Source organism: Notechis scutatus, chromosome Z (assembly GCF_049901735.1).
Source record: "Notechis scutatus isolate UNSWTSFEM ecotype Mainland chromosome Z, rNotScu1.2, whole genome shotgun sequence".
Classification (NCBI taxonomy): Eukaryota; Metazoa; Chordata; class Lepidosauria; order Squamata; family Elapidae; genus Notechis; species Notechis scutatus.
This window is the reverse complement of record NC_142025.1, coordinates 84000556-84026689: the sequence shown is the minus strand read 5'-3', so window position 1 is coordinate 84026689 and position 26134 is coordinate 84000556. Positions and strand designations below refer to the sequence as shown.

The 26134-nt window shown below is 42.1% G+C and overlaps 1 protein-coding gene across 1 annotated transcript in view; it reads right to left on the bottom strand.

The window, feature by feature from the left end:
• LOC113420087 (uncharacterized) overlaps nt 1-20930 on the bottom strand; it is a 68280-nt gene extending 47350 nt beyond the window's left edge. Inside the window, exon 1 of the mRNA XM_026679866.2 lies at nt 20730-20930. Coding sequence (XP_026535651.2) covers nt 20730-20930 — 201 coding nt within the window. The remainder of the gene's footprint in view (nt 1-20729) is intronic.
• Between the last annotated feature and the right edge of the window lie 5204 nt (nt 20931-26134).

Sequence of the window (26134 nt, the reverse complement as noted above, 5' to 3'; positions counted from 1 at the left end):
GAGACTACAGAGTCGGGTAGAGCAGGGGTCCCCAACAGCCGGTCCGCGGACCGGTACCGGGCAGCGGAACAAGCCTTACCGGGCCGCTGGTTGCTGAGCGCCGCCATCTTTTTGGTAAAAAAGTGCTTCCGGTGAGCTTTTCCGGGTAGAAAGCTCATCGGAAGCACTTTTTCATCAAAAAGATGGCGGCATGCGCTTCGGTGAGCTTTTCCGGGTAGAAAGCCATTTCTACCCAAAAAGCTCACCGGCGCTAGCACGCCGCCATCTTTTTGATGAAAAAGTGCTTCCGGTGAGGTCACCGGAAGCACTTTTTCGTCAAAAAGATGGCGGCGCCCAGTTGATGCCGAGAACCGGGCGCATGGCGCCCAGCTGATGCCGGAACCGGGCCGCGGCGTCGAAAGGTTGGGGATCACTGGGGTAGAGTATTCCAGACATTGACCACTCTATTGCTGAAGTCGTATTTCCTGCAATCAAGTTTGGTGCGGTTTACTTTGAGTTTGTATCTGTTGTGTGCTCTTGTGTTGTTATGGTTAAAGCTGAAGTATTCATTGACAGGTAGGACATTGCAATGTATGATTTTATATACCATGCTTAAGTCGGACCGAAGACGGCGCGTAGTCGAGGTTTTCTAGTTTTAGAATTTCGAGTCTGGTGGCATAAGGTATTCTACAACGGGTAGAAGAGTGGAGAACTCTTCTTGTGAAATACTTCTGGACTTTCTCAATTGTGTTAATATCACATACGTGATAAGGATTCCAGACTGATGAACTGTATTCGAGTATTGGTCTAGCAAATGTTTTGTATGCTCTGGTTAGTAGTGAGATATTACCAGAGAAAAAGCAACGTAGGATTAGGTTAACAACTCTTAATGCCTTTTTGGCTATGTAGTTGCAGTGGGCTCTAGCACTTAGATCATTAGAGGTGAGTATTCCCAGGTCCTTTACAGAGCTTGGGTCATCAACAAGATCTTGACTATTCAGCTTGTATTTTATTTTCTGATTTTTTTACCAATATGTAAGACAGAGCATTTATTTGTTGAGATTTGAAGTTGCCATATGTTAGACCATTCAGATACATAGTCTAGATCTTTTTGTAGGGTAGTAGTATTGTCTGTGGTATTGAACAGCTTTACATCATCAGCGAAGAGAACGCAATTGCTCTTGATATGATCACAAAGGTCGTTTATGTAGATTATGAAGAGAGTTGGTCCTAGAACACTGCCTTGGGAACACCACTATTGACAGGTACTGGATTTGATAGGGCGTTCCCAATTTTGACCATTGTTGTCTGTTTGACAGGAATGCTTCTATCCAGTTATTCAGTTGTCCAGAGATACCATAAGATTTTATTTTTAGGAGTAGTTTGTCGTGTACCACTGAATCAAAGGCTTTGCAGAAGTCTATGTAGATTGCGTCTATTGCTTTGCCCTGGTCGAGTTGTGTAGTCCATAAGTTTTTGCAGTGTAAGAGTTGCAGATTACAGGATAGTTTTTTTCTGAAACCAAATTGTTTATTGGAGAGTAGGTTGTTTGTCTCTAAATGGAGGATGATGGATTGGTTAATAATTGATTCCATGACTTTACAGGTGACGCAGCATAAGGAGATTGGTCTGTAATTTTCAACTAGGCTTGGGTCTCCCTTTTTGAAGATAGGGATGACTGTGGCTTGTAACCATAGGTTGGGCAAGGAGCTGGTCCTGAAAGATTTTTCAAAGATTATGCTTAGAGGTTTGGCTATGGCAGTGGATAGCTTTCTTAAGAAGTAGGCACATATTCCATCCGGTCCAATAGATAGAGATGGTTTTAGGTTGCGTAGTGCTTTTTCAACGTTGTCTACTGTAAAATCGATATGTATTAGATCATTGTTGTTATCTGTGGTACGGCTAGGAAACATTGGGCATGATCCATTACTGTTTACAAACACTGAGCCGAAGAATGTGTTAAAGATGTTGGCTTTAATGGTGTCGTCGCTGCAGTCTTTACCATCGGGTCCTATCAAGGAGGGATGGACCTTGAGTCTTTAGTTTGTTGTTTACAAAATTGCAAAAAGCACGGGTGGAATTGGTGCTTAGAAGGTTTTCCTCTTGTTTAATGTGGTAATTGGTGCATTCGGTCTTTATCTGGTGGCATAAATTTTTGTATTGGTTTTGAAATTAGCAACGTGACCAGATTTGTTTTTCCGCCAGAGTGATCTCTTTTTGGATTGAAGTTTCCTTATTGATATGGGTAATCTGCTTTTTTGTTTTGTTTTTGGAGTTGTTGTTGGAACATATAGTTTGATGACTCTTTTGACTTCAAGTAAAAATATGTTGTAATATCCCATCAATAAACACACCAAGCACAGAATTAACCACCAGAAACCAGTTTTAGACCAAAAACTCAGAAAGGGTATGTTAACTCATGTTTGAATGTTAATCTTTCTAGCTAACCAAGAAGCCTTGCTGAATGTCACTTATCTTGGTCCCCCCTCTCACTAAAAGCTTTACTTCATTATTAAATTATTTCTTCAAAGTCCTGATTGTCCAGGGAAGTATATCTTAAAACCCTTCCCCTTTAAGAAAGCCCCAGAAGCTCCGGAGACAGGAAGTCTAGGCAGTCTGCCAAGAATATAATAAGGGTGGAAAAAAAAATAAAAGGAGATTGCTTCTAACTACCAGTTCTCCAAACTGCTTAGAAAGTTAACAAGGGGTTCTATAGAACGGGATAGAACCAGTAGAATCCCACCCCTGATTTAAATCAGAGGTGGTATTCAGCCAGTTCTGACAGGTTCTGGAGAACTGGTAACGGAAATATTGAGTAGTTTGGAGAACTGGCAAATACCACCTCTGACTGGCCCCACCCACATCTATTCTCTGCCTCCTGAGTCTCAGCTAGGTCTTCTTTTGTTGCCCTGCATAGGAGAACAGAGATGGAAAGCAGGTTAGTGGGGTGGAGAGGGAGTGGGGATTTTACAGTATCCTTCCCCTGCCATGCCTACCAAGCCATGCCCATCAAGCCACACCACACCCAACAAGTCACACCATGCCCACCAAGCCATGCCCACAGAAACGGTAATAAAAAAATTGAATACTACCACTGATTTAATATATCAGTAAAACTCTTACTTTCCCTTTAGAGGATAATCATTCTACTGCCTCCTTAAGGACAGTTTTCTGAAATAAAGAATTCATTTTATCTAATGTGATATGTACTGTTGTCTGTCAGCAATTCCTCTGTGAATTCTACATAGAACAAGAAGATAAAACAAACTTTGTACAAAATAATTAATAGATCCAGGTTTGCCATGAAGAATCAAAAAAAGAGAAAGCAATATCACACCATTTTAAACTTCCCAGGCACTTTATATAGCATATCTCAAAATTGCCATTTTGTAAAAATTAGAATTTAAAGCACAATTAGGCAAGAGATTACTGAACTCATGTTGGAAGTTAAAACCCACCCTTCTCCCAGGAAAATGAAATATTTTAGGATATACTAAAAAGACAGAATATTTCCCCAAAACGAGAAGCAGAAACTCAAAGAGGCAGAAACTCATCCCCCTCCTGCCTTAATGGGCCATTAAGGCCTGGGCCAGTCTATTCTACATAACAAAGATCTATCTCCTTCAGGCAAAGCCATAATAGGAATTGCCAAAATACCTTTCATTACATCATCACCCAGCAAGAGTCGACCAAGCCTGGGACTCAAAAGATAACTTACAGAATTACCCCTGCATGGTCTCATGGGAGTCTGACAACCAATCAGAACACAAGCTCAAATTCAAAGCCCAACAGAGGGCATAAAACCCAGGCACTCTCAGCATCTCTTCCTTTTTCATCATCCAAGAGCTCCAAGGCATGTGATCCTGTCTACCATTAAACCATCTTTCCAAACAGCCTCCATGTTTCCAGTGTCTTTCCCCCCACTTAGAACTGAACTCAGAAGGATATTTCTTCCAACACTCACAATAAAAAGGTTTCAGTCTATCTCAAAAGGTCTCCATAAAGGCAATAGACTCTTAGCACATTATAATTGATATGGTGATTACATATATCTTTACATGATATAACCAGTCTGTCTTCACTTGTTTGCTCTCCTTTGGCTCAGTTTAAATCCTACATCTTTTTAACCACTCCATCCATGATAGGGCATTTAGCATTTAGCATTGTAGCATTTAATAAAATTGGTTAAGCTAACAGTTGCTATGGTAGACTCTGATAATAGCTTAACACCTTACTATGGCCCTCTCATCTTATTCTGGCCATATAGATTGAAGACCTTACAAACTGCAGACAATCTTTAATCAGTGAGTTATATAGCTCAGTGGTCGCCAACCAGTGGGCTGGAGACCACTGGTGGTCCGTGAGAAAATTTTGGTGGTCCACAGAGAAATGCCCCTCCCAGCATCCCCACAAAGCAATTAATCCAGACTGCATGGGAACACAAGACTGCACCGCTCACATGGCCCGCCCACCCACTGACCCTCACCCTTCGAGCGCAAACCTTACGTTGAGTAGAGCCACACCAGCTGGAACTGGAAGGTAAGACCAGTGGCAGGGGAGGGAAATCCGTCCCAGGGGTGGCTTGCTGACATTGGTGGGAAACTCGGTCCCATATTCCAGAGCTGCAGTAGTCACAAGACTGGCCCTTTGGTCATCCTGGAGCAGCTTCTCCAATCCATGGCAGGCTGGTGCACCTGGGTGGAGAAGCAGCTCCTCCGGGATGACCAAAGGGCCAGTGCTGTGACTACTGCAGCTCTGGAATATGGGACCGACTTTCCCACAAATGTCAGCAAGCCACCATCAGTCAAAATTCGTATTAATGGTCCGTGGGATTTAAAATTATGATTTTGGTGGTCCCTGAGGTCCAAAAGTTTGGTGACCCCTAAAGCGCACCAAATTATTTAATTTTTACTGAGTTCTAAGGATGCATTTTTATGTGAAGTACTAGAAAACAGATAGTATTAAGAATAAATTCACTAGGCAATTACCTACGGTAAAAATGAATCAGCTCTCCATGCTTTCCAAATTACAATACAGAAATCTGTTTCCTTCCTGTACCTGCTAAGTTTGTACTCGTTTTAGGACTCACTCTCACTGCTGTGGGATATTTAACAATAATTTCAATATAACTTATGACACGTATGCCATCAGAAAGAAAAGGAAAATATCATTTGACTACTTAATATCTTATTCCTAATGTTTATAGCTATGGTAAATATCCTTTTAAACACAGAACAATTTGCTGATGCCAATATCATCCTTGGCCTGGTCTTCTGTACCTGTTATCATCTTCCTGAAATGTTGAAAGCATCCATTATCCATAAATTCCCTGGCTTTTTGCTGGGTTTCTCTATGGAGGCTTCTTGCAAAGTAGCATGACCCACCCTTTAAAAAGAAACCAACTCTGCTCCAGGTATGGTTGGTTCCAGGGTTGGAAAATATATGGAATGGGTCAGGAATAATATTTCACCATCGTGTCTAAAAATGACAGTGGTTTCCTTCTTTCATTTGTGTGGTGGTCTCCCATGGAAAGAATGAGACACAAACGTGTGTACTCGGGATGGGAGCCTAGAGCAAATTCCAGTGCTCCCTTTTATTGAGATTTTAGTACATAGTAAGCATTCACATTGTGGATTACAATAATTAGATATAGTACACAGACTTGTTTACAGTTGTCTGAGCTGCTTAATTGTTTCTAGTGTTTGCTTTTAATTTCCTTGCTTTATCTCAGTGACCTTTAGGCAGACATGTATGTATAAGGTCTTAGATTAATCATTACTTGAACCCAAGCCAAAGTTTATTCCCACATCTCCCCTGTTTTAGTTTTTTGATGATCGCGGATGCCTCGGTAGCTTTTTGCCATCTGTAACAGCAGTTCTCCTTCCGGAGGCTTCACCTGACACTTTCCTAAAAGTCCAGGGAGACATTGGATAATACAGCATGCACAAAGAGAAAGTATAAAAAGCAATATCACTCCAACAATTAGGTGACGAATCCATGAACCATTTGGCAACCAAGACCAAAGTGCAGACCACACGTCCAGTCCCTCACCCTCCGATTGTAATGGATTCTCCTTCAGGGTTTGTTCCATATGCTGTATAGTAGCTGTAATGTTTGGAGAATAATCAGAGATATACATGCAACAATGCGTATGAATCACAGCGCAAACTCCCCCTTGCGCAGCCAGAATAGTATCCACCGCATATCTGGTTTGAAGGACAAAGTCACTAATTTTTCCTTGCTCTTCTTCAAGCAGCCTTAGTGTTTTAATGGTGTCTTTAAACACAGTAACTGTCCAATTGTTTAAATGATGCAAATCTCTATAATTCATCATGACTCCTAAAGGAAGAATAACTCCCCTTGATATCTGTGTCCAGTAGTCATGAGTCAAAACAGAGTTTACTTCCGTTGCAGAACGCGCATTGCGGATATGAGCAGTCCCCAAAGATTTTTGAATGAAATGAGATGGGATTACTTTCCCAAAGGTGCAGACTCCTTTCCATCGTGCTGGCATGCGATCATAGGCCATCCGTCCACACAGCAACCATAAATTTGCTCCCAGGAGATGACCAACCTTATTTGGCTCAGCATAGATTAATTTTGCAAAGGATTCCATTAACATAGCCAAATAAGTGGACGATGGTGCGTATTTCCCATTCGCACATTTTGGCAACTGGTTTTCTCTCGTGGTGGGACAACATGTGGCAGGAATATCTGGACACCCATTTTCATTGATCAAAGATATGATATCATATCGAGAAATGTTATGTACAAAGTAAGTGAGATTTTTAGTTTTCATGTCATTCGAATAAACCCAACTTCCATTGCTAATAACAATTGTTTTGTTGCAAAACGGATATGTCCCCAAGTAAGTCATATTCTCTACCGTCTCATTGTGGGTCCAACAGATACCCGCCACCTCTTGGATCCGGCTTCCAAGGTGTAAGGTATTTATGTTACTTGTAGTCCAACTGCTAGACCACGTCCCCGAACAACCATAGCATTGTCCCTTATACCAGTCACCTTCGGCCAGAGGTACTGCAACCATTGGAAGCCCTGATGTTTTGTGAGTTGGCATGTGCATACATATCCAACAATCAGTTTTGTTATGAAGGTTTGCTAGCTTCCCCATGTCCTGGATCAACGTGTTTCTTTTCCATTCCCCCAAATCCATCCCCTTGCCCCTTTGGCTGATGATAAGGACGCACACAGCGAGCAGGAACCCAAACAACTGTCGCCTCATCTTCAACAGCAGCGTATCCTCGGCCCCAAGTTATCAGCGGGACAGGTCCTCTCCACGTTGGATCTGGTAGTCTCCTATACCGAACTTTCGGTCTTGGCATACCTGCAGAAGGGGAGGAAGCAAAATGCCTACTGGCTGCCGTAGCAGCAGGAGATCCTGTTATGTTTATTAAGAATGTTTTGTATGTAAGGCAAGCCATATTGTAACGCTCCCATTGGTTGAAGGATGGAGTTGACAGCTCTCAAATCATGTAAAAATCTCCATTTTCCATTTTTCTTTTTGATAACAAACACCGGAGTGTTATACGGACTAGAAGTTGGCTCAATGTGTCCTAATTGTAGCTGCTCAGCTACCAATTGATGTAAAGCTATAAGCTTTTCCTTTGGAAGTGGCCATTGGTCAATCCAAACTGGCTGAGAGGTTAACAATTGTAATTTTTCCATTATCCAATAACAATTTTTGTGCGGAACTGTGACAGTAAATCTCTACCTCACAAGTTTATATGCAGGGGCAACACAAGAGGTTAAATCCTTGCGGTCTCACCAGTTTCTCTATGTAATGCCTTCAACCAATGTACACTACTTCTTGCAAACTGCATACCACCCACTCCGCGAACAGCCGGAGAGTCCTCAAGCGCCCATTCATTTGGCCATTCCTTTTGGCGTATCACAGAGACATCTGCTCCGGAATCTATAAGGCCAGAAAATGATTTTTCTTGAATTTCAATTGTCATTTTAGGTTGGTCTGTAGTCAAATTTTTTGTCAGCGCTAGCAATTCTGCAGCAACTGGAGAACTGGCCATTTCAGTGGACCCAAAACTGCCAGTTCGTGGGATCCCAATTAAAGGATTCATAGGAATGTATGGAAGCAATAATAACTGGGCAATAGAGTCACCGGCCATTAATGATGCAGGAGTATCAGTGTATAATTGTACCTTAATAACCCCTTTATAATATTGATCAATAACCCCTGGAATAACAAAAAACCCTTTTTCTGATGCAGAAGACCTGGGAAGTACCAATCCCACTGTTTTTTCTGGCAGTGGCCCATGCCAATGAGTGTCCTCAATGTACACTTGATTAGGAAAAGTCACATCAATTGAGTTCAACATTTTTAAACCCAAACCTGCACTCCCAGTAATTGCAGGCGATGCTTTTGTGACAGCCTTGGGAGCAGGGCTAGCTGCACGCCCCAAATTTAGTTTCCCGAATTTTGGTTCTGATCAGAGCGACATTGATTTGCTCAATGAAACCCTTTTTTGCATTTTGGACAGACCGACTTCGGGCGAACGTCCCTATTTTTGATTTTGTTAAATGCCATTCCCCCCCCCCAGGGGATCTGCACTGGGCTTTAAAATGGCCAGGCTTCCCACAATTAAAACAATTCCCTGTAGGTTTCATCCCTTTTTGTAATGCCATGGCCAAAGTTTCCATGTTGTAAGCCTGAGAACCCACCACTGCACATGCCTTTAACAAATCAGCCAGAGTAACCTCACCTCTAGCCACCAAAGGCTGTAAGATACGCTTGCAGTCAGCGTTTGCATTTTCAACTGCCAATTTCAGCAAAAGTTCCTTTGCAGCTTCCTCATTAGAGATTTGCCTGGTAATAGCCAATTGTAGCTTTTCCACAAAATCGTTATAAGACTCAGATGCTGTTTGCTTAATTTGAGAAAAAGACCGTGCCGGGGTTCCCACATCCTGGATGCGGGACAACGCCCCAAGGACAGCTGCCATAACCACTGGAAATACGTGATCAGGCAAATTAGCAGCTTGATCAGCAGTGGATTCAAACAAGCCTGCCCCATAGATTTGGTCTGGCGTATACAGCCCCCCCCGAATTCCTTCCCCTAGTGATAGCTTCCCTTTGATATTCTGAATCAAAAACCACATACTGAGTAGAGCTCAATACCATTCTCATTAAATCTTTCCAGTCACTAGGAATCATGCGTGAGGTAGCCAAACTTGTCAGGAGCCCCTTTGTAAAAGGACTTTGGATACCATAATCTTTAACTGCTTTCTTAATTTCCCTAAGTACTGCCAAAGGAATCGGAACCCATTCAGCTTGCAGATTGCTTTGAGCATCCACTTGCCTATTAACTGGAAACAAATTCATCTGGGGAATCTCATCAGGCTCTAATTTCCCCTCATTGAAAGCCTGATGCATCATTGCTTGAACTTTTCCCATTTTTGGTTGGATTTTATCATCCACTGGAGTAGGCGCTGTTGGGGGTGAGGAAACATACTCCAGTTTTGGGGTTGGTGGGTGCAACACAACTCCTTTATAAGGAGGAGGTTCTACTAAAGTTTTTAAAAGAGGTTGTTGCTGGGTTTCTAAAGCAGTCATAACAACCTTCCAATATATCAAAATTTCAGCTGTTGCCCGTGGCTCTTCATGAAGGATAATTCCAATTTTCCTCCACGTGTCTAACTTTAAAGAGCCTCTCTCTGAGTACCAGGGGCATTGCTGCCAGATCTCTTGCAGCAGTTGTTTCACATTACCTTTTGAAAGAACTATTTGCTTCCCCCCAGAGGGTTTAAAGATTAAGAAATTTGTCCTGACTAACTTCAGCAGCTCACTGACATGACGTTCCTGTGGCTGAGAAAGTTTTCCCCCCATGTTCCCTGAAAAATCCTATTGTCCAGCAATAGTTAAGTACGTACTTTACCTATTCCAGGCGAGAAAACACGGAGGTCCGGACACGTACCACCTGCAGTGGATCACGTCGAGGTCACCATTTGTGGTGGTCTCCCATGGAAAGAATGAGACACAAACGTGTGTACTCGGGATGGGAGCCTAGAGCAAATTCCAGTGCTCCCTTTTATTGAGATTTTAGTACATAGTAAGCATTCACATTGTGGATTACAATAATTAGATATAGTACACAGACTTGTTTACAGTTGTCTGAGCTGCTTAATTGTTTCTAGTGTTTGCTTTTAATTTCCTTGCTTTATCTCAGTGACCTTTAGGCAGACATGTATGTATAAGGTCTTAGATTAATCATTACTTGAACCCAAGCCAAAGTTTATTCCCACACATTTGGGATCTGGTTGCATAGACTTTGATTGGATAGGTGTTAGAGTTGCATTAATCTATTCCCAATGTGGATCTGATGGAAGAGTAGCTAGACCAGTTAGGGATGATAACTTGTTCTGATGTCTTCTATCGGGAAAGAGAACAGGGGAATGTGACCTCATTGATCACAGTATCTTGTTGGAATCTTTCACAAATTTGGGGATTGAACATCTATCAGGTGATAATTCTACTGCTATCCTTCTGGCCACAATCATAAGATGAGATAGAACAGTCCCCCCCGAGTTTTTTTCCCTAGGATCCACGGGTTCTCCGAATAGCCTTTTAGAGGTCTGTGTTGAAAAATAATTAAATATTAAAATTCCATCAAACAATCACGAGAAATGGTAGCAGGGGTAAATATATCAATTTTAATTTTTAATACAGTAAATATCAATAAATATAATTCGTACAAAGAAAGTTCTTTGAGGGCTTTTTATCATTTTTAAAAAGGGGGAGTGTGCCTTGAGAGAGAAAAAGTTTAAGAAACACTTAATAACTGTCTTGGAGAATCTTATAAAGTACGTTTTGTCTCCTTTGTTACTTAATGCTTTATGAAACTTCTATGAAGGATCATTTGCAGGTCTGGGGCTGGTTGACATCAATGTGTTGATTATATGTTATTATATTATGGTTGATTGCACAGTCAGCCAGATGTTTAGACTGGATTTGGCATTTTTATTCACCTTTCAAGTTCCTCCTAAGGACCTGAAGCAAGCAAAAGTTGTTATTTCATGGTGTTTACATTGCAAGATGTAAACTGTTCCAAGTAAAGCTACCTTTTGCAATTGACTGGTGGCGATTTTGTCTGTGCCAAGGGTGTTCAAGTGGTGCTCCAAATGTTTTTGAATTGCACCCATGGTGCCTTTAACTATTGGTACTATTTGTCTTTCTTTTGCACAATCGCTCTATTTCCATTTTCAGGTCTTTGTATTTTGTGATTGTCTCCAGTTCTTCTCCCCCACCCCTATTTTGCTGCTTCCAAATATGGCAATATCTATTATCCAGACTTCATTGTCTTTCATATCAGAAACTGTTAAGGCTTTGTTGTTTATTATGTGTGGGTAATCTATAGTTAGATCCATAGACTAAGATTGGTGGAAACTCTTAAGTTTCATTCTAAGAACTATTAAGCTAGTATTTAAGAATATAGGCAATTCCAGGCAGAATGTTTTTTAGTAAAATTAGAAGGTTCTGATCTATAAAATATTTCCAAATATTGAGAAAGTTCTTTATAACTAAAGGCAGGACACTGTTTTTATTCTTATATATCTATGTACATCCTGGTCAATACCAATATTGCTCCTATAAGAGCTGCATCACCACTGGTCTCTTTCCCAATATGATTCAAGGCACTCCTTCCTTCTTTTCCTGAGCATCTTGGCTTTTTATCCCTTGTATAATATTTTCCAGTTTTTGGTCTATGCCATCTATTAATTCCCTAGTCATCTTGTGTTCTTTCTGTATCATATCCTTTATGCTTTGAAACACCAGCTCCATCTCATTTAAAGTTCCGCTCCTTTCCTCCTTGTATTGCATCTTGTTTTGTTTTAGTAAATCCCACTTTTGGCCAATAGCCTAAGAATCTTTATTCAAAGCTGAGGTTACTCTTCAGAATAAACACTAGTCACAGTTCTTTATGCCCCACAGATAATCAGTTCCATTTAAATAGTCCAGGGAGTTATCCAAGCCTCCTTAAGTCTCTTTTTTAAGTTCAATCATAAAATATAACATTCAGGGGTAATTTTAATTAAGAATCTTCCTTGTTCTCATTTTTAATCTCCAGTGGTTTTAGGATTAGTGAATGTAACCCAGTAAGTATTTTCATAGCCCTTCAAATAAATGTTCCCAGGCTTGTATATTTTCCTTCTCATCAGCAGATGGTGCTCTCTGCATAACAATATTGTTGCTGGTAGATCCTATTTTAATTTTTCCCCAAATTCTTTTTCTTTCGGTTTGATAATTTTCTCATAGTGCTTACTTGTCACTTTAATAGATAATTCTGAGTAAATAGTTTCCCTGAACTTTCTCTTGGGGTTGAGTTTTAATAAAGAAGAATCCTCTCACCCAGTTCCACATTGTTCACCAAAATCCGCTCCAGCACAACTCTTATGGTCTTTGGCTGTCCCTTTGGCAGCCATCTTTGGGCTGCCTCTTCTCCTCATCATGGCTGAGAGGGAAAGAAAGCCCTGGGTCAGGCAGGAGAGATGCGGCTCTCTGCAAACTCGCAGGGTGCCCCCCTTTGCTGCCCCTACAGGGCAGTTTTGGCTCCTTTTGGAGCCCACCAACAGGGAGAACTCAGCACAGGAGCATGGAGACCCACTCATCATATCCCACCTCGCCACAATGTCAGCCAGAAGTCCTTAAACTCGTTCCAAATGAAGTCAGTAACTAAAAAGTATAATTTTAAATATCAAGCATGGGCAAATATTATATAACTTTTCCCCAGAAAACCCAGAGTGATTTTTTGGGGGGAATGCCCTCTTAATGGTAAGCTTTAATGGTAAAGGGCAGCCATAGGTATCATGAAAGGAGTTCTACCATAAAGAAGACACCATCTTGAAAGTTCTGATTCCAGTATTCACCAATTTTGATGAGGATCAGCAAATAGGACCACCAAAAATTATTTTTAAAAGGGGCAGGGGTTTATTGTATATTATAGTTGGTAACCTGAAGCCATATTGTTTAGGCTTTCAAAGATCAAAACCAATACTCTGAATTTAAATCAGAAAAACACTAGAACATAATGGGCATAGAACTGATGCAATGTGATAGTTGTCTAACTTCTGTAGCAAAATTTTAAATAGTTGCATTCTCTACCAGCTGAAACTTCTGAGTCATCTTTAAAGGTAGCCTTGGTACAAGGGAATATTTCTTACAAATAGTCTTTCTCACAGCCTTTTGTTAACAGTTCTTTCCCATCTCCCTTAAGATATCCTTATTTTAGGACTCCAGATAGGTATTTGATAAAAACTACCCAAACATCAATTGGTGATGAAAGGCAAAACAACGCATCCAGGTGCAAAAGGGTGGAATTCTATGTCTCATATGCAAAGGATGCAACTATTCATGTCGTGGCTGTTCCTGAATATAATTATTCTCCTCTCTATAGAGAAAAGCATCAGGTTCCACACAGGGAAACAGGTTAATTATGTGTTGTGCCAAAGGTAGGAGTTGTTGCTCATGGCACCTGAAAGGCAAGTACATTTTCACCATGGACTAAAAAGGCAACACAGAATGTTCTATTATTGAAGATGAGGCTCTGAATAGCAGCTACTAATATTTCTGATAGAATCTCCTTACTCTGAAGAATTCAGAGCTAACTCTACCAAATGAAATAATTCAGTGTAGCCAGAGTTCCATTATGTCTTCCTACCAGGGACAGTTAATTTATATCTATCCTAACATATATTTCTAAATAAGTATTATACTAGTAAAGAAAGACAAGCAACAAGTGGAGGCCAGATAACAGTAACTCTCTAGTGCTGGCTGAACATTTGTTCACTATTACTCAACAGTGTACTTACATCTAGCTCTCTTCTGTCAGATACAAAGATAAAAATGACCCCTATAAGTTGTCCAATGCAAAACAACCAATTGTAGCCAATATGAACCTAACAATCTTTCTCTAGGACTGAATTGCTAATGATTATGGAGAGACAGCTGCACATAGGGAGAAATCTGGACAAATGCATTGCAATGAAATCACAGATTTGTTCTTATATTTTATTTATTACTGAATTCAAATATGTGGCTGGATGTAGCACTTCCCTTGGACATTTGGAGATATTTAAATAGCAGTCTCATAATAGCCCTATGTGAAGCTATTGCAGGGCCTCAGTTTCATTGATGGATTGAACACCCCATAAATCAGCCAGAGCATGTTCTGTGATCTCTGTAGCGTTCTAATGAGAAGCCTGATGTAGAGGTTAAGGAGTTGGATTGGCACCAGGGAGGCCAGGTTCTAGTCCTTCCTTAGCCACAGAAGCTCATTAGGTGAGTCAAACCAATCATTGTCTCTCAGTCCAACTTACCTTGTTCTGAGGGGAAATTGAAAAAGTGACAGCTGTGTATGCTATCTTTTGCTTCTGGATGAATAAATATGGATAGTAGTATGGATAAGAAGAATCCTTGTAGAGGTGATAAGGCTTTGCTAAAGCACAGCTTCCTGTAATAATTGGGGACCTGTCATCTTTATAACACAATGTTAAGCTGGTTTATTTACACAAGATTATAGTTCTTATTTTATAGTTAATTGGTTTATAGTTTATACTTCTTATTGGTTCTTATTAGTCTTATTTATAGTTCTTTATAGTTCTTATTGATTTTGGAATAGAACTAATGTAATGATGCACCATAACATATTATATGTAAAATATAATAGTAGACTTTTCTTCCCCCAAAGGGAGAATTTAAATGAAGTACTCTGAAGGGACAAGCTGTTCTTTGGTTCAGAATGCCTCTCATTTCTATGACTGGACATCAGCAAGAGATACAGAAAACTCTAGGTGGTTGTTGTTGTTTTGTTGCCAACTAAAGGTTATACATATTTGTCAGGTATTTGTTTATGGTCTTTAATGGGGTGAAAATAAAATATTTGGAAACTACTCTAGATTTTTGGATGATTTGGGGAAGTCTGGCAAAGGTCTCCTAACTCTGATTGTTCATCAGTAGTAATCCCAGAATGATATTTCCTACTAATCAGAGATGGTATTCAGCAGGTTCTGACCAGTTCTGAAGAACCGGTAGCGGAAATTTTAAGTATTTCGGAGAACCAGCAAATACCACTTCTGGCTGGAGATTTTAAAGTATCCTTCCCCTGCCATGCCCACCAAGCCACGCCCACAGAACCGGTAGTAAAAAAAAAAAAATGAATTCCACCACTGCTACTAATGATATAGTTGAAATGGAAAACATCATTTCTGAAGGGATTGGGAATACAATTCTGGCCTGACATCCTGTTTTTTAGTTTAAAATGTGTGTCCTTTGTAGCTGGCTGATTGTAAAAGGCAGGATAGAAGCCTGAAATCTGTTCACCCCTACTGTTCTAGATATGTTTGCACAGAATGAATTTCACTTACAAGATGGCTAGTGAACACAAAGAGGACAGTAGCAACAACAACAACAACAACAAAAAACCCAACCCCAACCCCTGTCTCTGAATAACGGTGGTAACTAGTACAGGAAACAGGTGCTTCTGTGAACCAAGCCTTCCTATCTTGCATCATTCATCATTATCATTCAGTTTAGTATTAGTCATGCTTGAAAGCAAATCTGCCACACTCTTCCCCAGAGCATTTTTCCAGAACTCTGGAAGTTCCACCCATGTAATAAAGTTGGAGTTTATTACAACTCTGCAAAGATTAAGCAGTGGGGAATGTGATCATAAAGCAGTAGTATTAACAAATTACAGGCCCTGTTACAAACTAAACAAACTCATTCACCATACTAGCTTACTTCAGCAGCAGGCTTGTAATCCTGCACTTCTGATTGGCCCGCGGATAAGCGAATCGTGATTGGCCGATTCTGGCTGACCGGATTGGCTGACAGCGGGCCGTCTATGATTGGACGCTTTTAGAGCGGTTAATTCAATTTCGTTGGTTGTTGTGACAGCAGCCGGCTCTATAAAAGAGCTGCTGCTGCCCTAGTTGTTGCTCTGTTCTGAAGTCACTATTAAAGAGTTGAGTTGAGTCACTATAGATGCCTCGTCTCCGTTATTGCGCCCACTCCTCCAGATCTAACAGGCCCTATCCTTATGGAAACTATATTTTTCGTATCATTTTATTGCCATCAAAAGGCCAGTATTATACAGTATGTAAGCTGTGCTTGCTAAAGTCTCACCTTTGAATGGTATACTAAAGACTTGATAGTATTAAGGTTGAATTCACCTTGCTAAAATCCATATATTGCTAGAAATCCATATTGTTTATATTTGTATAACTCAACTTATATTCACACTGAACTTAACCAAATGACACAGGCTGGGTGAATTTATAGAAGTCATTAAATTAACATGTAGTTCAGGGTTGAACTGCAGAGTCTGATACTCTCTGAGTTTGGATGTTTGCTTACAGACATTTCATTACCCAACTAGTTAATATAATCAATACTAGTGACAGTGGGATTTGCTCCCTGTTTATGTACAATAGTTTACCCTGCCAGTGTTGGTATTGTGTAGTGGGCTTCAGTTGGCAAAAACCAGACCAGCATTGCTGGAACAACATTTATTGACTCAAAATTGGAACTGAGGAAGTGCAGGCAAATGCCTGTGATTTATACCCTAGGCCCACAGGACCTTAACCAATCATAGAATTAGAAAAAGCCCACCCAAATATAAATGTTCTAAATTTCCCCCAAAACAGTTGGGAGTTAACATTTAGGGTCATCTAAAGGTTAGTTTCACTTTAGCACAGTTAACACAACTATATACATTCAATACATAACAGTGAGAGTGTGGTTTTCCTCCTTGGTAGTTCCTTGATGAGGGTATTGTTTTCTGCTTGATTGTCTGTTGTTAATCTGTACTTATCTTGGTGTTGGCTACTGGAAGGGATATGTTCTGATTTTTTTCATTTTCTTTTTAGCTTTTTATTGTAGATATATGCATCATCAAACTTCTCAGCTTTTTTGCCTCATCCCACATAGCTGCCACAAATACACACACCTGCACACACATGCACGCTTCCCTTAACTACTTGCAAGAGCAGGTAAGAAGGCTCTAAACTTGAAACAGGAAGAGGAATTTTGGTAATTACAGGTAGGAAACACAAGTGCAAATGGACAGGGAGTGATCTGAGGACCCTGGGTTTCCCCAAACCTTCTCCATGGTCTGCAGAATCAAAACCATTTGCCATCCCGTGTGGAAAAAGTATATATCTATGTACTATTTATATACTACTAAAACTCTTTTGTCTGTAACCTTTAATTGGGCAAAACAGTGCATCGTTGAGCTATAATTTTTAAACCACATACCTCTTCTAACTTTGAAATGAAAGTTAGAAAAGCTAACTTTCAGAATGTGTCCAAAATCTGGTACTCATGACTCCCTTGAGACTGATAAAATAGCAGTGGGAGCAAGAATGACTTCCCATTTCCTGCCAGTTTCCTCTTTGACTTATCTTGCGGAAAGGTGGCAGGGAACATTGGAAATGATGATCATGTGGCTGCGGCTGACTGCAGTAGCCTAGTGGCATAACATTGCTAAAGTGGCCACAACTTTGCAATGTTAATCTGCAGGAATAATGGCTCTTAGATTTTGAATGCATTTTTAAGTTAGCCCATTTGAGATATGTTGATTCAAAAAGTGTTGCATGATAATGCGTACCATACCATGTGTGTACCAGGTGGTAAGGATGAAGGGGAACTCAGATACAAAACAGATTATATAGAAAACAAACTCAGGATCAGTCAAAAAGGAATGCACGAAGTATGAAGAATAAACAAGATGAACTAGAAATCTAAGTACATGAGGGCAGGTATGATATTGTTGCCATTACGAAAACTTGGTGGAATGAAGTACATAAATGGAATAGCAATAGTAATAGCACTTAGATTTAAATACCGTTTCATAGTATTTTACAGCCCTCTCTAAGCAGTTTACAGAGTCAGCATATTGCCTCCAACAATCTGGGTCCTCATTTCACCGACCTCGGAAGGATGGAAGGCTGAGTCAGCCTTGAGCCTGTAAGATTCGAACTGCCAAACCTCTGGTAGCCAGCAGTCAGCAGAAGTAGCTTGCAGTGCTGCTAGAGGGATTTAAATTGTTTAAAATGAACAGATCTAATAAAAGAAGATGTGGTGTTGCACTATATATAAGAAAAAAACTCTGTCTCTATAGAAATACAGCAGAACAATGATGAAAACATGCCATAGGTTTGCCATCATGGGTACACAGACTCTCTCCAATGCACCTGAAGGCAGGACAAGTAGCATTGGATGTAAATTAATCAAGGAGAGATTCAACCTAGAAATAAGGAGAAATTTCCTGATAGAAAAATTAATCAGTGCCTCCAGAAATTGTGGGTGCTCCAATATTGGAGATTTTAATGGTTAGACAACCATTTGTCTGAAATGCAATAGGATTTCTTGCTTGAGCATCGTTGGGCTAGAAGACCTCCAAGATCCATTCCAAATCTGTTATTCTCTTATTCTGCATTGTTTCACCTATTTGAATGTTACATACTGACTGGATATTTCAGTAGCATGTAGATAATAAAAAATAATGTGATAATATTTATTATTAATCTAAATATAATAAACAAACACATGTAATTAATGTTAAGCACAGTGGGAAGTATGACTAGCAAAGAGAAGGTGGAATATAGTGATTGTAGTGGAAACTGTAGCTAAATATGAAAGAATGCTCCAGATTCCTAAGTGAGAATTTCTTGAGCATATCAAGTAAATGAGACTGTAAAAGCCTTCACTTGGGGAAGAGTATGGAAAGAAGTGGCCAAAACTTTGCAGGTCACTTCCTTAAACAGAGTCTCTCTTCCTGATGGGAATCAGATTTCCACTTAGAAATGAAATTCTACCTGGCAAGAAACGATACTTCTTCTGTCATGTGCAGCTATTGATGGGATATGCAACCTTTACCTATAAGCCAGGAATTGGCAGCTTTTCTCCAGTCAAGAACTGCACTTTTCTTTTTAAAGTTGCTTTTAGAGTGATCAGGCCAGAGGAAGATATAATAACCTCTTCAGAACAGAATGGGAGATTTAGGCACCGGCCATTGCAACCGACGGGTGTGCAAACCGATTGGAGGGCTCCGCTTTAACTCTTATTTTCAACTGGTGTATCCATAGGAGCATTTTTTTGGCTATAATGTGGAAAAAAAACTTGTGTTCCCTGAAGATAAGTACCTCAATCTTGCTACACACAAACTTCAAGTGTCTCTTTTTTCTTGACTAGAATTTCCTAGATCCCATTCAACACATACCACTTGAGCATTGCTAGTCATCAAATACAAATATCTTTCCAGATGACTCTTGTGCTTTGCCAGCAGAAAGCCCTGACATTCACAATGTAGAAACAGATTTAACAGATAATCAGAGTTGGGAGGGACCATGTAAGTCATCTAGTCCAACCCCAAGCGGGAGACCCTACACCATTTCTGACAAATGGCAGTCCAATCTCTTCTTGAAAGTCTCAAGTGATGGCGCTCCCACAACTTCCGAGGGCAAAGCTGTTCCATTGGTTGATTGTTCTCACTGTCAGAAAGCTTCTCCTCATTTCCAGGTTAAATCTCTCCTTGTTCAGTTTCCATCCATTATTCCTTGTCTGGCCTACAGGCACTTTAGAAAATAGAAACCATTCCATATCTGATCTTGTGTGTGAGTTTCCTTCCTCTCTCTCTTTATTTAACAACACTATTTTTCTTTGAAATTCACAATATTGTAATACTGGGAATAAAGGAGACAATTTGTTTTGGAGTTGTTTTTTTTGGCCACAAAGTATTCTCAACCATTGGAACCTATGTCAGTATTTCATTTCCAGTTGAAGCCATGTACATTCAATTTCTCTTATCTTGTTTCAAGTAGGTAAGTATGTTTAGTGTTTTATTCACAGAATCACTAAGTTTATGCCTTCCTTTTTAGCTTCTCAGAAGGTTGTTCTTTTTGGCAAGCCACACAACAAATGTGAGAAAATACATAGACAAATACATGACAAATGGGATTAAAGATTGGTTATATGAACACCAACATTAATTTTTTTTGTGGAGCATAGTGAAGAGATGTTTGTGGAATCATATACAGAGGTCAAGACTGATGGATAGACAGTAAAGGACATTTGTTGCTTAGTTGATATTCTTTGCAAACACTGAAATGCCTAAAATGTAATGCCTGTCCATGATTATGGTTATATTAATCTTGTCCTTGATCTGAACAGGCAAAAAACACCCTGAGCTCTTCTTATCTCATTTAAATATATGTGATAAAATTTTGCACTCAGCAGACAGCAGAACTTAGCTGACTTGATGTCTTAGTAGTAACAGCAATAGTTTTAGTGGTCTGGATTAAAAGAAGAATCAGCCTTGGTTAGTGTTAGATCTGGAGGAGTGGGCGCAAGGAACGGAGACGAGGCATCGAATAGTGACTCAACTCTTTATTAGTGACTTCAGAAAAGGAACGGGGCGCTTGGGCAACAGCAGCTCCTTTTATAGAGCTGGCTGCTGTCACAATGTCCAATGATTTAAGTTTGCCGTGCTGGAAGCGTCCAATCAGCGGCAACCCGCTGTCAGCCAATCAGATTAGTCAGAGACGGCCAATCACGATCTGCTAACTGCGGGCCAATCAGAAGTGCAGGATTACGAGCCTGCTGTGGAAGTAAAACTGTTAGGATTCAAAACCAATGCGTTTGCTTAGTTCGTAACACCCCTCCCCTAGGTTCCGTCTGAGGGTGGGGTGATGTATTCTTCCAAATAGGCAGGTCGTTTCACCTGTCTACTTGATCTGCGCTGCTCCACCGGTCTTTGCTCTGGCTCTGGTTCCGGTGGGCTGCTTGCTGAACTTAATGGCAATGATAGTCCAACCTCTTCGCTGGGTGACTCGGGGTTGTCATCTCTGCTTCCGTCACGGCTGTCATTCGGATTCCTTGGATTTGCTTCAGTCGCAGTGCTGCTTTGTGGCAAGGCGATCATCTGGCTTGGTTCTCCTTCGGAAGGTGAGTATCCCAGGGTTGGTTGTGCTGATTGCTGGTTTTCGAGTACCGGGTCGTATGCTAATTCTCTTCCGGCCCCCTCGGTTTCCCTCCTCCCACCGGTTTGAAATTCTGGGCTTGTGACGGGGGTAGGTGCTAGTCTGGAGCGAAGTTGGTCGATGTGGCGCTTCCATGTTTTCCCATCAGCAGTTTGTAAACGGTAGGATCGAGGGCCCGTAGGTTGAGTTATGGTAGCAGGAACCCACAATGGGTCGCCGGAAAAGTTTTTTGCAAAGACTAGGTCGCCTACCTTGAATGTGCGACACCTGCTGCTGGACCCCAGGGGCTTTTCCGGCGTGTAGGCAGGGTGTAGGCGATCAAGATATGAGCGAAGTTTTCGGCCCATGAGCAGTTCGGCTGGGGTTCTGTTTGTGGTGCTGCTTGGGGTGATATGCTGGAGCAGGAGCATCCTGGTTACCTTGTCATCGATGTCCCCATGTTCCATCTTGTGTAGCGTTTTCTTTATGAATTGGACCATTCGCTCAGCCCTGCCATTGGCCGCAGGGTGAGCCGGCGATGTTAAAGCGTGGCGTATTCCCCGGTCTGTTAGGTACTGTTCAAATACCAGGGCAGTGAATTGGGGGCCATTATCTGAGACCAGGACATCTGGCAATCCGTGCGTAGCGAATAGTCTATTTAGTTTTTTGACGACTGCTTCTGTGGTGGTGCTCTTCATTTTGTGGACCTCCAGCCAGTTGGAATAGGCATCTACTGTTATAAGAAATGTGTGTCCCTTGGTGGGTCCCGCAAAATCGATGTGAATACGGGACCAGGGACCTCGAGGTGTTTCCCATTCAGTCGGTGGGGCTTTTGGTGGAGCTGAGTGAGTTTCCTGACATTTGATGCATGTGGCCACCCAGGTCTCTATTTGCTTATCTATACCAGGCCACCACGCGTAGCTCCTTGCCAGTGCCTTCATGCGCACGATGCCTGGGTGTCCATCGTGCAATAGCTTTAGAACTTTATGCTGTAGTCTCTCTGGGATTACGACTCTGTCTCCTCACAAGATGCATCCTTTTTGGGAGAAGAGTTCTGTCTGTCGGTTTTTGAAAGGCTTAAGGATGTCATTGGGTTCGTTGTCAGGCCAACCTCTTTCCACCCAGCTGAGGACTCATGCCAAACAAGGATCCTTCTTTGTTTCCGAGGCGATGTCTCGTGCAGTCAGTGGTGGTGAAGGAAGAGTTTCTATTTGTAGCGCAGCTAAGGTTGGATCTGGGTCGCTTATGACTTCCGGTAGCGGAGAACGGCTCAAGGCGTCAGTGTGGGGAATGGCTTTCCCGGGGCGGTGTAGTAGTTGATAATTGTATGCAGCTAGAAACTCTGACCAATGGGTCATTCTGGGTGATAAAATGTGGGGAGTTGGTTTGTCTCCCGCTAAGATGCCAAGTAATGGTTTGTGATCGGTGATTATGGCAAAGGGTCTTCCGTATACATACTCATGGAATCGTTTGATCGCAGACACAATAGCGAGAGCCTCTTTATCGAGTTGGCTATAGTTTCTCTCGGTTTTAGATAAAGTTCTTGAAAAAAACGCAATAGGTGCCTCAGTACCGTTTGGTAGGACGTGGCTCAAGATGGCTCCTACTCCAAATGGTGAGGCGTCGCAGGTGACAGTTAAAGGTAAAGTCTCGTTATATTGCATCAATACAGCATCTGAAGTTAAAAGGTCTTTAACTTGCTGAAAGGCTCGTTCTTCCCGGTGTCCCCAGATCCAGGACGCCTTCTTGTCGAGGAGCCTATGCAGGGGCTCAGCAACGGTTGCTTTCTGGGGCAAGAAGATGTTATAAAAGTTGATGAATCCCAGGAAGGCTTGGAGATCTGTTTTATTCCTAGGTCTTGGGGCGTTTTTTATGGCAGCTAGTTTTTTCTCAGTAGGGTGAATTCCCTGTTTGTCAAGAAGGTACCCAAGGAATTCAACCCTCTCAGTACATAGTTGGCACTTGTCCTTCTTGACCTTCAGGCCAGCGTCTTTGAATTTCTGGAGAACCATTCTGAGTCGTTTTTCTAATAGGCTTCTAGTGGGGGCAGCTATCAAGACATCATCGAAGTAGGGCACGACCCCTTTTATGCCCTGTAACAGTCTCTCCATCAGACTTTGGAAAATGCCCGGTGCTACACTCACTCCGAATTGGAGTCTATTACACTTAAATGCACCCCTGTGCGTGACTATAGTCTGCGCTTCTGCAGTCTGTGCATCTACGGCAGCTGCTGGTACGCCTGGGCTAGGTCCAATTTTGCAAATATTTTTCCACCTCCCAAGGAATGAAGAAGATGTTGGACCACAGGTACGGGGTAAGCGCTCTGCTGAAGCGCGTGATTTAGGGTGGCTCGGTAATCCCCACAAATTCTCAATGATCCATCAGGTTTTATGGGGGTTACAATTGGGGTCTCCCATCGGGCGTGGTCAATCGGTTCCAACATGCCCTGGGCTATTAATTTGTCCAATTGTTCATCAATCTTTGGCTTGAGTGTAAATGGCACTCGACGAGGCTTAAGGCGAATGGGCGCGACATCGGGGCTGAGATTAAACGATATGGGGGATCCTTTGTACTTGCCTAGTTTCTCGGTGAAAACGTCCTGGAATTCCTGGACGAGGGCCGCTTCCCAGTCATCGCTTCTGGTCTGGTGGATGCCTGCTAGTTCAATTCCTAGCGGCGTGAACCACTGCAAGCCTAGCAAGCTGGGCCGATCTCGATCGACGATGGTAAGAGGTAGAGTTGCAGTGTGGTCTTTGAAAGAAACTTGGACGTGGCTGGTACCGGCAACTGGGATTCTGTTTCCTTGGTAGTCTTTTAATATGATCTTTTGAGTGCTGAGGTCCTGGCGACGGATGTCAGGGATCAGCTGTTTGAGAGTTTTCCAAGAGACCATTGATAAGGACGACCCAGAGTCGACCTCCATAACACATGATTGATTCGCAATGGTGACCTTCACTCGGATTTTCCTTGCATCCAGGGATGAAGCGTGGCCGATGGTGATGGTTTGATGGGTCTCTTCTCATCTAGTTGAATTGGCGGGTGCTCTATTTCTGTAGTAGTGGCTCCATTGGTTGTTTAGGTGGTCCCGATTTGTTGGTGGGGTGCTTGTTATCTGCCGGTAATTATTTTCTCTTCGGGTTGGGCTGGATCCTCGCTTGCCTCTGCAGACCTTTGCGATGTGGCCCCTCTTTCCACAGGAATGGCAGAGTGTGTCTAGGAATTTAAAAGTCTGATCGTGGGTGATTACCCCCACATCCAGCGCATTGCTGCGAAGGTTTAGGGTTCCTCTGGTCTCGCTGGTCGCGTTCTGACCTGAGGCGGTTGACCTCCTCTTCCTCGCTTTCTGATGAGGATTCGAGGTCTTCATGGTGGATGGTCGTTGTGTGCTTCTCGGAGAAAGGCGTAGTGTCACTGGCGAGTTGGCGGTGCGGTGCGTTCGCTCGGCACATTCGAGCGGCTGATTTCCTGGTTGCTTCTGCTGCAGTAGCATCAGCGATGACATCTGCGAGGCCGATGTCCCCCTTCGCCATAATTTTGCTCTGGGTCGTAGGGTCTTCTAGGCCCAGAACAATTCGGGTCTCTCATGGCTTCCTCGAGGTTTGCGAAGCCACAAAGTCCCGCCAGGTTCCTGAGATCAGCGATGAAGTCTCCAACACTCTCGCCTTTCTGTTGGTCCCTCTGGTAAAACTCGTGTCTTCTGATGAGTGTTGGCACCGCTGGTGCATAATGGGCCTGGAGGATCGGCGCGAGGTTGTCCCAATCCATTGTCTTGACTTCGGCTGGTTTCACAAGTGCTTTTGCCATTTTAAAAATGGCGGGCCCGCAATGGGTCAGGAATACAGCTCGCTTCTTGCCAGGCGTAGCATCTTTTAGATTGTTGGTCTCCAGGAACATCTGGAACCTGTCCATATACGAGTCCCAGTCTTCGTTAGCAGGGTCAAATGGAGCAGGTGGTATGGCGCTGCTGGTCATTCTGTCGCTAGCGGGTGCGCTCTTAGCCACGTGCTCTGTTTGGTGCTCAGCGAGTGCTCAGTCAGCTCTACCGTCTCCGCATCCCATCCTCGTCGCCAGTGTTAGATCTGGAGGAGTGGGCACAAGGAACAGAGACGAGGCATCGAATAGTGACTCAACTCTTTATTAGTGACTTCAGAAAAGGAACGAAACGCTTGGGCAGCGACAGCTCCTTTTATAGAGCTGGCTGCTGTCACAATGTCCAATGATTCAAGTTTGCCACGCTGGAAGCGTCCAATCGGCGGCGACCCGCTGTCAGCCAATCAGATTAGCCAGAGACGACCAATCACGATCTGCAACTGCGGGCCAATCAGAAGTGCAGGATTACGAGCCTGCTGTGGAAGTAAAAGTATTAGGATTCAAAACCAATGCGTTTGCTTAGTTCGTAACAGTTAGTACTTTAAAATGAAAAGAAAAAATATTACATACTATTGGATAACAATACTGTAGTATCAACTGTATGTATGGAACCCAGCAGTAAAATAATTTTTATAACCATTTAATTTAGAAAGGCTGGTGAAAGAACCTAAAAAGAAGGGAGAGAGGGAGGGAGGGAGAGAGGGAGGTAGGGAGGGAGGGAGAAAGACATCTCTTTTGGTATCTGCTAGCTTCCTGCTCAGCTGTCTTTTTCTGTCTTTAAAACTTTTTTTTTTCAAAAACTGAGAGCTGGCATGCTGCAAAGCAAATCTCCAATCCCACTTAAGTTCCATGATTGTCTTCAGACACTATCACTTTTCTTATGTTGGAAGCCCCACCCTCCTAGAAGAATGAAATATTTTGGGAAATATTTAAAAAGGAAGAATATTATACTGTATTTCTCTAAAGGAGAAATGGAAAAACATGTTTTTAGAAGCAGGAAGCAATCCCAAAGTCTTTCTTAATAGCCCGCAGCAGATGCCAACACTTATGAGATAAAGAGCTCTTAAGATAGTTCTATTCATAAGCAAAGCAAATACTGCAGGCGGAAATCCATTCAAGACAGGACATTTTGAAACTTCCTGCAGCAAAGTCTCAACAAAGGCAGAATGGTAGGATTAGAAGCAGCCCCTCATCCAAGACAGGACGAAAACCATTAAGCCACAATAGGAATTGCCCAACACTCTTTCAGAATGCAAGGCCCTTCGTTGCACCACCCAGAGCAGTCCAAACTTCAGAT